At 41.1% G+C, this 15174-nt stretch overlaps 1 protein-coding gene across 1 annotated transcript in view; it reads left to right on the top strand.

Moving 5' to 3' along the window:
* Positions 1-15174, top strand: part of LOC145413684 (uncharacterized) — a 106061-nt gene that overhangs the window by 33059 nt on the left and 57828 nt on the right. The window contains exons 4-7 of the mRNA XM_080283339.1: positions 1604-1720; positions 1943-2068; positions 2772-2888; positions 6441-6557. Of these exons, the coding sequence (XP_080139465.1) occupies positions 1604-1720; positions 1943-2068; positions 2772-2888; positions 6441-6557 (477 nt within the window). The remainder of the gene's footprint in view (positions 1-1603; positions 1721-1942; positions 2069-2771; positions 2889-6440; positions 6558-15174) is intronic.

The raw sequence follows: 15174 nt of genomic DNA, 5'->3' as shown, positions 1-15174 counted from the left end.
TGGACCATTGCTCACCCTTGTGGAGTGGATGTGCAGAGGTTGCACCAAAACAACTGGACAAAATTCTGAACAAAGCTGTAAGAATTATTAATAACCGTGCAATTACAAATGAACTACCTCCCCTAGAAGTAAGGAGGAATGTTGCCTCCCTTGCATTACTTTATAGATACTTTTATGGCAAATGCTCAAAAGAAGTTGTGTCCATTGTGCCACCTCTCTATGTTTTCCCCCGTGTTACACAGACATCTGGCAGCACTCATGACTGGACTGCCATATTGCAGAACTTCTGCCCATAATATTCTTTGATTCCTCAAACTGCATCTCTTTGGAACTCGCTTCCACAGAATAGTTTGCCCTAAACTTCAACCAACAGCAGTTCAAGTCCAACTGTTACAGATTTTTTATGAATGGAGGAAACCTGTAACTTGGTGTATGGATTATTGTTATTATTTAACTTCTTTTTCCCTCCTTCGTTCATCTTCAGTAAATTTTAAAAAAGAAAAAAATGGACGGCCATGCATCACTTCAAATGGAGTACATTTGGTGGACACATAGACTGAGGTATGGTTGGCAAACAAGACACTTGGAATTTAAATCATTTGCTCCTGTCGTGCCCTCGGTCACTAATGAATTTCGAGAACTGCTTTAAGTATCTCGTGATCTCGTTTTCGTTGACCATTGGATCAAGGATGGCACTCCGAGGTTTTCCAATGATCTGTTTTGAAACAGTCATTGAGTGAGCACACCACTATTTGTGTACTGCATATAAATGCAGCCCAGACAACAGATAACACAGTACGAGAGCTGCAACACCGACAGGACACATTTGTCTGAGACTGAAGCAACATCTGACCATTTGGAAAAAATGATCATTAAAAGTGACGATATACTTGTTGCCTTGGTTAGTTTCGTGCATTGGGCCGACGATGTCGATTTCCACCATGCCTCAGACCCTGGCAGGAATAGGGATACGTTCAAGAGTTAAGGCCTGCTTGCTGACTTTTGGATTCACAGTGAAGTATTTAGGACATAGTTTGAAGTACTCCTGAACATCATGTTTTCATACCTCTCCATAATTTCCCTGGGAAATCTTCTCAAAAGATTTGCCTCTGCCAAAATGCCTTCCTGTCGCTGGGTTAGCAGACATTCAGGATGGTCAACAGTTGACTGTTCACCAAAACCTTTGTGTCAACGTGTACCATTGTTCCACTTGCCATATTGAAAGGGTGGGCCAATTGTTGAAACTTGGACATGGCATTTATATGCTTTTCAGGATCCCTACCATAGACATGCTCTAGTGTATGAGTTCAAAACTATGTGTCAAAATTCGCACAGGGCGAGCTCGGACACGTTCACCATCTTCGGTGTGGACGTCCATTTCCTACTAATAAAAGAAATGCGATGACCTAGAATACTTGCAATGTCTATTCAAACATCCCATACCTTCACTACCGTGACATGCTTGATTTTAGGGCTTGTTTTTCCTAAGCGAAGTTCTGGCATGTAAATCATCCTTGATCACATCCCTCACTATGACCAAACAACCACATATCAGAGAACAACTCCAGTTCCTGACCACATCTTGTGATATCGCCACCCACAGGAAGGATGTGACGCTGACCAATTCCAGTGTGCAAACGGCGTGTGTATCCCCGCATCCTTCAAGTGTGATGGTGACAACGACTGTGGTGACCAAAGTGACGAGGCTATTTGTGTGCAGGTGAGATTTTTCAGTGTTACTTGTAGATTCTTAGTCATTAAATTTTAAGTACATACATACTGGTACATACATTTATATGTACATATTCGTATATACATTCTTCCAGTATTAAACCATTGCTATACCACTGGATTAAGGATGGCATGCCGAGGTTATTCAATTATTTATTTTGAAAGTCATTGACTGAGCACATCATTGTTTGAGTACTGTGTATACATGCAGCCCAGACAACAGATAACACAGTACGAGAGCTGCGACACTGACAGGGCACATTTGTCTGAGACTGAAGCAACATCTGACCATTTGGAAAAAATGATCATTAAAAGTGACGATATACTTGTTGCCTTGGTTAGTTTCGTGCATTGGGCCGACGATGTCGATTTCCACCATGCCCCAGACCCTAGCAGTAGTAGGGATACAGTCAAGAGTTGAGGCCTGCTTGCTGACTTTTGGATTCACAGTGAAGTATTTCTGGACACAGTTTGAAGTACTCTTGAATATCATTTCTTTATGCCTCTCCATAAATTCCCTGGGAAATCTTCTCAAAAGATTTGCCGCTGCCAAAATGCCTCCCTGTCGCTGGGTTAGCAGACATTCAGGATGGTCGACAGTTGACTGTTCACTAAAACCTTTGTGTCAACGTGTACCATTGTTCCACTTGCCATATGGAAAGGGTGGGCCAATTGTTGAAACTTGGACATGGCATTTATATGCTTCTCAGGATCCCTACCATAGACATGCTCTAGTGTATGAGTTCAAAACTATGTGTCAAAATTCGCACAGGGCGAGCTCGGACACGTTCACCATCTTTGGTGTGGACGTCCATTTCCTACTAATAAAAGAAATGCGATGACCTAGAATACTTGCAATGTCTATTCAAACATCCCATACCTTCACTACCGTGTCATGCTTGATTTTAGGGCTTGTTTTTCCTAAGCAAAGTTCTGGCATGTAAATCATCCTTGATCACATCCCTCACTATGACCAAACAACCACATATCAGAGAACAATTCCAGTTCCTGACCACATCTTGTGATGTCGCCACCCACAGGAAGGATGTGACGCTGACCAGTTCCAGTGTTCAAACGGCTTGTGTATCCCCGCATCCTTCAAGTGTGATGGTGACAACGACTGTGGTGACCAAAGTGACGAGGCTATTTGTGTGCAGGTGAGATTTTTCAGTGCTTGTAGATTCCTAGACATTAAATTTTAAGTACATACATACTGGTATATACATTTATATGTACATATTCGCATATACATTCCTGCAGTAATAAACTATTGCTATACCCCACAGTGTCAAAGAAAATAAAGGAAAGCATTGTCATTGTATTTCTATTTTTTAAATGATCAAAACTATGCAAAGCATATTGTTATCATTGTATTACGTATTAGAAGCCTTTTAACAAGATTTAGCCTGAGGCTTCAGCCTTACTAGCCTCTATATAAATCCTCCCCTAATGATTAGGGTGAATATGATACTGAAATTGGTTTTTGAACTCTGTCTCAGTAATGCCAGGACCATATTCCAAATAACTGTATCCCTTGGCCGAGTCCTCTTGAATCCTTAAAATACACTTAGGAATGGTGCTTCTGGATTTTTCCTAAAAGCATTGCAACTCATACTCCAACTTTTTGAAGGATTCTAGTATAACTATTCTAACTCTAACTTTTGCCATTTAACACTATGGTTCCTTTGGCTTTTCTTGGCACAAAAAATCGCTTGATTCTGGGTGGAATGAAATACAAGAGTTGTTCTGACCATGAAAATGCCAAAAGTGTATTAAGCAAATATTGAAAACGGGTCTGAGCAACAACTGACCCTGGCAGCTTTTTAAATTCGCCTAGTGTTGTCTAGGAATGTAATAGGAAGATTGTTGGATGTGAGAGTTCTGAGAGGGGAGGGTGGAGGTATGCCTCACCACTACCTGGTGAAGGAAAAGTTAAGAGTAGGTAAGAGATGGGTGAGAGCTAGGAGGGTTAGGTGTGGCAGGGAGGTTTTGAAAGTGAGTGAGTTGGATAAAAGAGAGAAAAAGATAGAGTATCAGGAGAAATTGAAAAATGAGTGGAACGCAGTGAAAGATCGGGAAAATGGCAGTGTGGAGGAGGAATGGCAGTTATTTAAGAGTGCTGTGGTGGGGCATGCAGAAGAGGTGTGTGGTGTGAGACGTGTGGGTGGTGGTGTAAGAAAAGGAAGTGAATGGTGGTGTGAGGAAGTAAGTATGGCTGTGGCTGAGAAAAGACGTGTATATGAAGTGTGGCTGCAGAGGAAGGATGAGATGTCATATGAAAGGTATAAGGAAAAGTGGAATAGGGCGAGAAGGGCTGTGCGTGATGCTAAAGTGGCAGCAGATGAGAGGTGGGGCAGGCGGCTGACAGAGAATTGTCAACAGAATAAGAAAGTGTTTTGGAAGGAGGTGAAAAGGGTGCGAAAGGGAGAGTCTGGGAAGGAAGAACGAGTAAAAGTAGAGGATGGAAGGATGTTAATTGAGATGGATGCAGTAAGGAAGAGTTGGCCAGAGTATTTTGAAAGATTCTTAAATGTAGAGGAGGAAAGGGTGGCTGAGATTGTGGTGGATGGAAGGGTGCAAGGAATAAATGTGTTGGGAGAGTTAAATGATTCTTTGATCACGAAGGAGGAAGTGGAGAAGGCAGTAAAGGAGATGAAAACAGGGAAAGCTGCAGGTATGGATGGGTGTGCTGTGGAATGCCTGAAAGGTGGTGGAGTGACTATTGTTGACTGGTTAGTAAGATTGTTGAATGTGTGCTTTGTGAAAGGTATGGTGCCAGTTGACTGGGCAAGTGCTTGTGTGGTCCCGTTGTATAAAGGCAAGGGTGATAAGTATGAATGTACTAGCTTTAGGGGTATAAGTCTATTGAGTGTTGTAGGTAAGGTGTATGGTAGAGTGTTAATTATGAGAGTTAGAGAGGGTACAGAGGGAGTGATTGGTGATGAGCAGTGTGGCTTTTGGAGAGGGAGGGGATGCGTGGATCAGGTGTTTGCGGTGAGACAAGTGTGTGAAAAGTATTTAGCAAAAGGCAAGGATGTGTTTTGGGCATTTATGGATTTAGAGAAAGCGTATGATAGAACTGATAGGGAGGCTTTGTGGACTGTTTTAAGATTGTATGGACTTGATGGTAGGTTACTAAAAGGGGTGAAAAGTTTTTATGTAAATAGTAGAGCGTGTGTAAGAGTGGGAAATTCTGTGAGTGATTGGTTTCCTGTGAGAGTGGGGCTGCGACAGGGTTGTGTGATATCGCCTTGGTTGTTTAATATTTACATGGATGGTGTTGTAAGGGAGGTGAATGCAAGAGTTTTAGGTGGAGGTCTGAGTCTGGTGAATGTTGATGGTGGAGAGTGGAATCTGAAGCAGCTGCTGTTTGCAGCTGATACTGCACCAGTGGCTGATTCAGAGGAGAGATTGAGACAGTTGGTAGAGGAGTTTGGAAGGGTGTATGAAAGGAGGAAATTGAAAGTAAATGAGAATAAGAGTAAAGTGATGAAGTGTACGAGGTTGGTAGATGGTAGGGGGATGAATATAGTTTTGAATGGCGAGTTGCTTGAGGAGGTAGAGTGTTTTAAATATCTAGGGTCACATGTTGCTGTGGATGGAAGAATAGATGCAGAAGTGAAGTTTAGAATAGATGAAGTAGGAAAGGTGCTGGGAGGAATGAAAAAAGTGTTTAGATGTCGTTCGCTTAGAATGGATGTAAAGAGAAGGCTGTATGAGGGTGTTGTGGTACCGACTGCATTATATGGGACTGAAACATGGAATATGGGTGTAGTAGAGAGGAAAAGTTTGAATGAAATGGAGATGAGGTGTCTGAGGAGTATGTGTGGAGTGACGCGTATGGATCGGGTGCGGAATGCTGAAGTGCGAAGGAGAACTGGAGTTGTTCGGGAGATGGCTGGTAGAGTTGAGCAGAGGGTGTTGCGATTGTTTGGGCATATGGAGAGAATGGATAATGAGCGATTGATGAAAAAGATAACTTGATCTGATGTGAGAGGTGTAAGGCTGAGAAGAAGACCACGAATAGGATGGATGGACAGTGTGAAGAGAGCGCTGGATGTGAGAGGGATGTCTGTTGAGCAAGGAAGAGTGGCTGTGCGTGACAGAAATAAATGGAGAGAAATTGTGAATGAATAAGTGATGACGCAGCCCTGAGGGGATATTTTCCCGCATTTGGTCTGATCAGCTATTTCAGGTCAGGTACGGGTCAGGGGATGAGTCTGTTATGATGTGGCAGGGGTAAACCAGCTCTGCTGTCGGGCCCTGCTGCGGATGTCACTGATTGCATTGCACAGTTGACCCTTGTGCGGTGTGGTGCGGTGAGGATCTGTCCGTTCTCCCCTTTGGGGCTAAGATGCGAATGAGTGTGTTTGAATGGATGAGTAAATGGGGAGTGTGTCGTCCTGTCCCGGCTACCTTCCTTTCCTTGGGGGAAGCAGCCTAGGTATATAGATAGATAGATAGATAGTGTAGTCATCCGAGAAATGTGACGATTTTCAAAGGAAAATGTCGCAACTGTTAGTAACAGCTTCATTACAGAAGCGTAAAATCTCAAGATTAAAGATTTGTCATGCCTTTTATCACCACCATCTTATACTGAATTTAATTACATCATAATAATTAAAATTTTGTTTGTAATAGAGCAACATTTTAATATAAATGCTAAATTTCACAATAGATTAGCAGTTCCTACATGTTGCCTCCCACAGATAAAATGCCAAGATGATTACTTCATGTGTGACAACCATAACTGCGTCAAAGAATGCTTTAGATGTGACGGAGACAACGATTGTGGTGATGGAAGTGATGAGAGAAATTGTCCATCGGTGAGTACATGACGAGGGACCTGATGTGAGTTTCCGAGATAACGAAATTTAAGATTGTTAATCAAGATTGCTAGACATGGTCGTGGAATATCATTGAATCAAGTCCATTTGTGTGTGTTAGGGAGGGAGGGGGGTTAAATCTCGGATCATGGAGTGCTATACGTTACTGCCTTTTGGTTGAACCCAGGAGACTGACAGAGCTTCCTCCATCATGAAAAAGCTGCCAGAGCCGTAGTTGGTTCCCTTCATCTTAAATGACCTGGAATACAATAGTCAAGCCCCAAAATCCTCCTACCACCAGACCCTTTCTGAGACCGTAAGAGGTAATGTGGAACTGGCTGCTATTGTCACCTTGAGACAGAGAGAGACAGAGAGAGACAGAGACAGAGAGAGAGAGAGAGAGAGAGAGAAAGAGAGAGACTGGGTAACCTACTGAACTTATTACTAACCACAACTAATCCATAAAGGCCACAACTAAGTATGAATTTCCTAGGGAAGAGAGCTGAAATGTTGTCCAGAGAAGTGCAGGATAGAGGGCAATCTAGTATGTTCACATTCTCTCATAGACGGATAGGTGTATAGATGGAAATTAACTTCAATCCCATTACTAATTATACATTTATTTTATTAAAGGAATGATGTAAAGTAGTCCACTTTAATGGTCGAAATATAGAGTCGGAGTGACCTCAACGATAAACCTGGCTATTTAAATACTTTTCGTCACATATAGTTAGCAGGAATTTTGTAAGGTTCGAATTTATTACATTGAACTTACAACTTCAAAAGTGGAAGTTATTGTATTATTTCGGCGTTATATAACATTTTTTATGTTAAAGACAAGGTTTCAATAAATCATCATAATTTGTATTAGAAAAAACAAGTGCTTGTGGGCCCTTCAGGCCACTCGCACTTGATGATCCATTTAGGTGCTGTTCTAGTCTAACGTTGTCACTTGGGTTTTTTTGCAGCAAACAGTTGATCGTGTTATTTGCAGCTTCGGGAGTGGAACCCAAGTTGTCCGAATGCAAGTCCGAAGTACACACACAGACACACGGCTACTGCTACAGTTTATTTTAGTTCTACCTCTAGGTAAAAAATTATACGGAGATCCTATGCCGGCTTCCGGGAGCAGCGTTTTTTGGTCAAAATGTGATCACTCATTAAATATAGTAAAAGTTTTTCAATCGTGATGGGGCCAAGTTTTTTTTTACATCAGTGATTTGTTTTCGTTTTTTGTGCCAATTTTGGTGCAATTTGAATGTGTATTTTCTGCTGCCCAAAATACAGACACACACACACACACACACACACACACACACACACACACACACACACACACACACACACACACACACTCACACACGGCTAGTGCTATAGTATATTAGATGTATATAATGAGGTTAACGTCATGTAAAATTTTGTGTTTTTATCTGATAAGATATTTATTATCAATAATTGACTTTTTTTTTTTTTCACATCTTAGAGTGTAAGTCGAAAAAGATATCCCTTTCGGAGTTACTTTAGACAAAAACGTCTTTACCGAATCTGTCTTCGGACACTATTTCTAAGTTACAGAGAAAATAGTTTTCGAATACGTTGCCTAGAGGATTTTCAGATGATCTTTATTATTTCAACCCTCTTGAAGTTTGATCAGCTCATTCTGGGGGTCCCTGCAGGCAGGGGCACATGTAGACCTACAGTTCCTAGCGTTGATAGCACAGTCCATCATATGGGGGGGGTATCCTTAATCCCTAGTGCCATTAAGTCTTACATCCACAATAAAATCTACGTGTAACATTTTTGGTTACAGATGGACATATTTATGTACGACTGCGATCACGTGGATGGAGGCAGGTGAAGGAATTTCAACACTTAACAGAAACTTGGACAGTAATTAATCCCACTTCTAAGTAATACTTCCACTATTAAGGGAAAATGAACGTAGTACGAATGATAAAAAAAATAATGGATATTTGTAAGCTGATGAGAAGTGCCGTTTTCTTGAATGACTATAAAAAATTGCTAATATAGTTGCAGAAAATATTATCACTTCTCTGAAGAAACAGTAATATAAACTTTTTGTCCTGATCACACTTTAAATCTCAAGGGGGATGGAGATTCTGTAACACCAATGGAATGGTGCATATCCTTCTCACCCAGTGAACAGGTGCAACACTCCAAAGTATTTCCCTGCCAGACTATACCAGGGGTTCATTTGGGCTATGCAGTTCTATACCTCTGATATGTTTTTTGCCAGAATATTTTATACCCCAGGGTGTAATATGGGTTAGCCCAAATTATACCTTAAAGTCAAAAGTGACAATAAAGAATTCACAAATTACAATTATACTCGCTGGTATGTGGGTAGTGTCCATGTCCATGCTCTCACCCAGGTGGACTTTGACGGTGTTGGCACCTGTCTGGGTTTGACTGTTGGTCATGAGTGTATTAGACTGACTGAGCAGACTTGGTGGCAGTGCAACTGCCTCGGGGGGGCTGTCCCATAGGTTCCTTACAAGCAGGACAAGTCTCGTCAATAGTTATTCTCAACCACTGTTTTTCTCATTCTCTATTCATTTCTGCAATATTCGTAGTCTTTTCTCTAATTTTCTTTATGTTGAACATCACTTCTCTTCCTCTAAACTTCACCTTCTCTTCCTCCCTGAAGCATTGCTGTCTGAGGTAAATGATAGGAAACCCTTCTCTGTATCCTCCTAGTTTCTCCATACTCACTTCAAAGCCAAGAGTGGCTGTTGTGTGCATGCATGCAACAACATATCTTTCTCATGTTCCTGAACTTGAATCTTCTGATTAATTTTCTCTACTCCCTGGTTTTGGCAGTCCCGCCATTCTCTGACTAAATATGTCTATGCTGTGTAGGTATTCCCTGATTCTACTGACTATAAAAAATTATTTGACTATCTTACTTCTAAGATGGAACACATCCTATCAGTTCCTCCATTCATGAAATCTCTATTCTACGTGATTTCAATGTTCACCACCACTTTTGGCTCTCTTCTCCATTCAATGAACCACAAGGTAAACAAGCCCACATCGTTTCTATCCTTAAGGACGTCAAGCAGCTTGTGTAGCACCCTTCCCGTATCCCTCTCCATCTTGGAGAGAGTTCCAACATACATGACCTCTTTCTTACAATTAATCTTTTTGCATACTTTTGTAATCTTTTCTCTCCTTTGGACTCCTCTGATCACAACCTTATCAACTTAATCTTTCCTATCGCTCTAGTAAGGCCTGTGGACCTTCACATGAGGCAGCAGCTGTGGCGTTTTGGCTCTGCTAAATGGAAGGCCCTCAGGTAGTACTTCTCTGTTTTTCCTGGAATGATAATTGCTTGCATGACCGACAGTCATCGGAGTGCGTGTCGCACATTACAGACGTTATTCTATCAAGAACTGAATCATACATTCCTTTCTTTTATCCTGTGATACAACAAACAGAAGGTCTACAAAAGATGCAGGACCCACTACACTCTTAAATCTCATCAGTTTTGTGTTTTTCCACAGAACTGTGCTAAGCCTCTTCTCTGCTCTGATATGAATAATCTCAGTCATACTAAATGCTCCGAACTCACTGACTCATATTCTTCTCTCATTTTCTCGAACCTTGCCCAAAACCTTATGAAAAACAGTATTTCATCCGTCCTCCCTCCCCTTTTTTTACTCTGATGGTTCAATACCTGTTTCTTCTACTGAAAAAGCAGAGCTCTTTGCTTTGACTTCTCCTCCAATTCATCTTGGACGACTCTAGTGCTGTTCATCCATCACAACACCCCTCTGGCTTCCTCATGACTATCGTTAATATTTATTCAGTTGATGTACTTTTTGCCCTCACCAGCCTCAATGCCAATAAGGTATATGGGCCTGATGGGGTTCCTTCGGCTGTCCTCAAAAACTGTGCTTCTGTGCTAAAATCCTCTGTAGGTAAACTCTTTAATCTTTATATAATGACGTGTACATTTCCTTCTTGCTGGAAGTTTCCTCTCATTCAGCCTGTCCCAAAGAATGGTGACCATTCTTAGCTCTCTAACTATTGCCAAGTTGATTTAAATAATCCTGTTTTTTTTTCTTAGTTTTAGAAGATATTCTTAGTAAATAAAATGTTGTAAAATAATTTCCTATCACAGCCTTCTTTTTGATCAATAGTATGAGTTCTGCCAGGGTCGCTCAACTGGCAATCTTCTCACCTTCTTTTCACACCTATGGTCTTCCAAATATCGGGACTTTGAGGAAAGGTTTGCCATTGCAGTTGACATCTTAAAGCCTTCAGTCGAGTCTGGCATAACTGTTAAATTTTCAAAATTGCCCTCTTATGATTAAACTATCTTTTTATTTGTGCCTTCATCTTTAGCTTCCTTTCTCGTCGTTCTACAACTGTTGTTGTAGACGGCCACCGTTCATCTCCTAGAGCTATCTATAGTGGTGTTCCTCACGGTTCTTTACTATTATTAACTCTTTTCCCTTTATTGATCAATGACCTTCTAACTGTACACCTAACCCAAACCACTCATACGCTGATGGCTCCACCTTTCACCTTCCCATTCGCTTCTTATGGTATCCATCTCAGCAGTCACTACAACAAACACGGGATGAAGCTATGGCACACCTAATGTCTGACTTGGCTAATATCTCTGATTGGAGTTGTTTTAATGCATGAAAAACTCCGTTCTTACTTCTTTAGATCCGTCAGAATCTTCGACAGGAGTACCCTCTAATTTTAACAATATTCAGTTCAATGCTGCATTATCTCTGGACAAACTTGGGGTTTTCTTCTCTAGGGATTTATCTTCGAAAGGTCATATTACTTTTCTCGTAAAATCTGCCTTCAAGAGATTAGATGTGCTAAGCTATCTCCTTGCCTTCTTCACCTCCTAACAGTTGTTGACTTCATATACGAATTTAATTCGCTTCTGTGCAGAGTAAGACTATGGTGTGTGGAGGCTCCCCGCTTTCAGCTCTTCTCAGCAAGGTGGAGTCAAAGAGTATTCTTCTCCTTAACTCTCCTTCTCCTACTGGCTCTCTTCAACGCTTGTGTTTTCCCTGCACTGTTGCATTTTTATCCCTTGTCTATCGCTGCTTCAATTGTCACTACTCTGAACTGTCTGCTTGCATCCCTGCACCACAATAGAGGTCACATAGCACCCTCTTTGCGGCAAGCTCTCATTTCTTTCTTATCCAGTTCTCTTATGCATGAATCAACCGTTACTCCCAGTCCCTCATGTGTGCAACAGGTAAAGTCTGGCATTGTCTTTCTCTGTCTGTATTTCCAACTGCCTATAACCTCCGGTCTTTTAACCACAAAGTGTCCAGGCATCTCAAACTGAACAAATGTAGAATCTGGCTGTTATTTTATTTTTATTTTTACTTGGTCTTTGGTTCCTCCTTCCTTACATTAAAAAAAAAAAAATGATTTCAAGTTGGTAACTGGGGAGGGCTGGGTGATATCTCGATCTAAGTTTACCTAGGTAAACACGATTATTTCTATTTAAGGATTCCTTTGGTGGGTGGATGCCAGGAGCAGGGCTTATAATATAGTTCTCTGATCGAGGTGTTGTATTTCCCTGCGCATGAAATGAGTATGTAGGTGTATTTTTATTGCTAGTATGTGAATGTCTAGTGGTACGATTTTGTTGTAGATCACTTATAAATAGTTGTGTGGCGATTATTTTATGTGCCTGTGTTTGTTGTGTGATTTTATCACGTAATGACAGGGATGTTCTGTGCTGGTATAGGCTCCTGCTTAAACCTATGTGCCTTTCATATCAAGATATTTTCTAACAGAGAGGACTTTCGTTTCTGAGTGTGAGCTGTGGAGGTGGTTATTGCATTTCCAGTGATGATGCATGCAACAGTGTTCTGCACGGTTTGCAATGGCCTGTTTGTGGTGTGCATTAGATAGGATGAGGCCCCATGCAGGGGAGGTACAGGGCATAGCTGATCTGATATACTGTTTGTAGAGTAGAAAATTCTTTATTTTTTCGGTTTGTCCCTATAATGCTGAGTATATTGAGTCTGTAAAACTGAGTATATTGTCCCTGTAATATTGCCCTGAGTATACTGAGTCTGTGGATTCACCACCTCTTGATATGTTGTAGGTGGTCCTTCAAGGGTTCAGTAGCAACAAGTGCAGTAGATTGTATGGTGGCTGAGTGGTACACGTTAGTCAAAACCTCTCTCTGTTTGAAATCTTAGGTCACACGTTCTTTTCTGACAGCCTTGGTGACAGTATACGGACAAATCCAGTGAGCTTCCATCGCACAACTCATGGCATGAATACATCTACTGTTTTTTAAGTAGTCTGTGAAACCAGTTGTAATTTCTTTGGGGATATTATGTTGGCGGTCATAGTACTCTTTCTGACGAGCTTGTGCTTTGGCGATATGGAAAACATCTTTTGGCTGATGTCCTTGCATAAGAAGTTGTGTTTCCCTACAAAGAGAGTTTAGTTCTTTCTTGATAGTGTCCTGAGAAGATTTTAGTTCTAAGGAATTTTGCCCACTCTTGATATACTCAATCTCTTCACTCATACCATCCATTATTCAACTGACCAACATGGAGAAACCCATGCAGTAGTCCTTGATATTTCTAAAGCTTCTGACTAAGTTTGGCACAGTTCCCTGCTATCCAGAGTCCCTTGCTTTGATATATCATCTTTTGTTCCACTGATTTCCTCATATCTCAGTGATAAAAAGATAAGAGTAAGAGCAGATGATGCATACTCCAATATCAACTGATAGCGTGCCACAACGATCAGTCCTGGCTCCAGCTCTATTCCTAATTCATATTAATGATTTCATATCAGTCACCCATAATCTCAATCACTTATATGCAGGTACTCAGCACTTCACAGTTTCTTAACACTTGAACACCCATTCCTAAAGTTCAGTATCTCTAACTCGCAACTCAGTACATCAATCATAAAAAATCAAGACTTATCGAAAATAAGTGAATGGGGACAAAGTAACATTGTCTAAGTTAATACTAGGAAGACCAAATATATACTATTTCCTAAAAGCAGATATTGCCTGATTTCTCGATTACCTTCTTGCAGCAATATTCCTGTCTCCAAAAACATTGAAATTCTCGGTCACCAGTACCCTCATGTGGACCTCTTATGGTAGATCATTTGCTAAAACCGCATCAGAGTAACTTGGATTACTACATGGAATCCGCAACCATTTCACTGACGAGACGTTGGCTATAATTTACAAGAATCATGTGCATTCTCAGCTGGAATATTGCTCTCCTTTGTAAAATGGATGTGGAGAGGTTGCAACAAAGCAACTGGACAAATTTCCAAACAACTCTGCCAAACTTCAACCTACGGCAGTTCAAATCCAACTATTACAGATTTTTAGTGAATGGAGGAAACCTGTAATCTGGTGTATGGTGTAATGTTTAAATTTGTTTTTCCTTCCTATATTCATCTTCAGTTTAAAAAAAAAAAAAAAAAAGAAGAAGAAAAAGAAAAAAAGACAGCCACACATCACTTCAAATGGAGTAAACTTGGTGGACACATAGACTGAGTTATGCTAGCCAAAGAAGACCGTTGGAATTTACATTACTTGCTCCAGTCGTGCCCCTGGTCACTGATGAATTTAGAGAACTGGTTTAAGTATCTCGTGATCTCGCTTTCGTTGACCATTGGATTAAGGATGGCACTCCGACGTTATCCAATGATCTTTTTTGAAACAATCATTTAGCGTGTACCCTACTATTTGTGTACTGCGTATACATGCAGCCCTGACGCAGTTCGAGAGCTAGGACGCTGACAGGATACTTGTCTGAGACTGCAGCAACATCTAACCATTTGGAAAAATAATAATTAAAAGTGACGATATACTTGTTGCCTTGGTTAGTTTCATGCACTGGACCAACGATGTCGATTTCCACCATGCTCCAGATCCTGGCAGGAACAGGGATGTGGTCAAGAGTTAAGGCGTGCTTGCTGACTTTTGGATTCACAGTGAAGTATTTAGGACACAGTTTGAAGTACTCCTGAACATCGTTTCTTCATACCTCTCCATAATTTCTCAGGGAAATCTTCTTGAAAGTGTTACCGCTGCTGAAATGTCTTCCTATCTGTGGGTTGTCTTGGCAGACGTTCAGGATGGTCGACAGTTGACTGTTCACTAAAACCTTTGTGTCACCATGTACCATTGTTCCATGTTCCACATGGAAAGGATGGGCCAGTTGTTGAAACTTGGACAAGGCATTTATATGCTTTTCAGGATCCACACCATGGATATCCTCTGATGTAAGAGTTCAAAACTAAACATTGTTGTCATTGTCCATGTTGCTAGCTAACATAATCTAGGAACCAAAACTCCAGAGTTCAATTATTGTTACGTTGAGCTGGGTTACATGGTTTCCAGGATAGTACCTCGCTGGACATTTCAATATTATCGTCACCGAGATGCAGCAAAGAACGTTTAAAGCCTAAGAACGTCCAAACAGACTCGGTTTTGAGCAAAGCGTGTCAATCATCAACCTTAAATCCTACTGCACTGATGACTATCAGTCAAACACAGACAGGTGCAATGCCATCAAAGTCCACTCAGATGACAGCATGGTCATTGACACTACCCACGTACAAAAAA

Source organism: Coenobita brevimanus, chromosome 97 (genome assembly GCF_032717465.1).
Source record: "Coenobita brevimanus isolate Jiangsu-jjx chromosome 97, ASM3271746v2, whole genome shotgun sequence".
NCBI lineage: Eukaryota > Metazoa > Arthropoda > Malacostraca > Decapoda > Coenobitidae > Coenobita > Coenobita brevimanus.
This window is presented reverse-complemented; position numbering and strand designations above follow the sequence as displayed.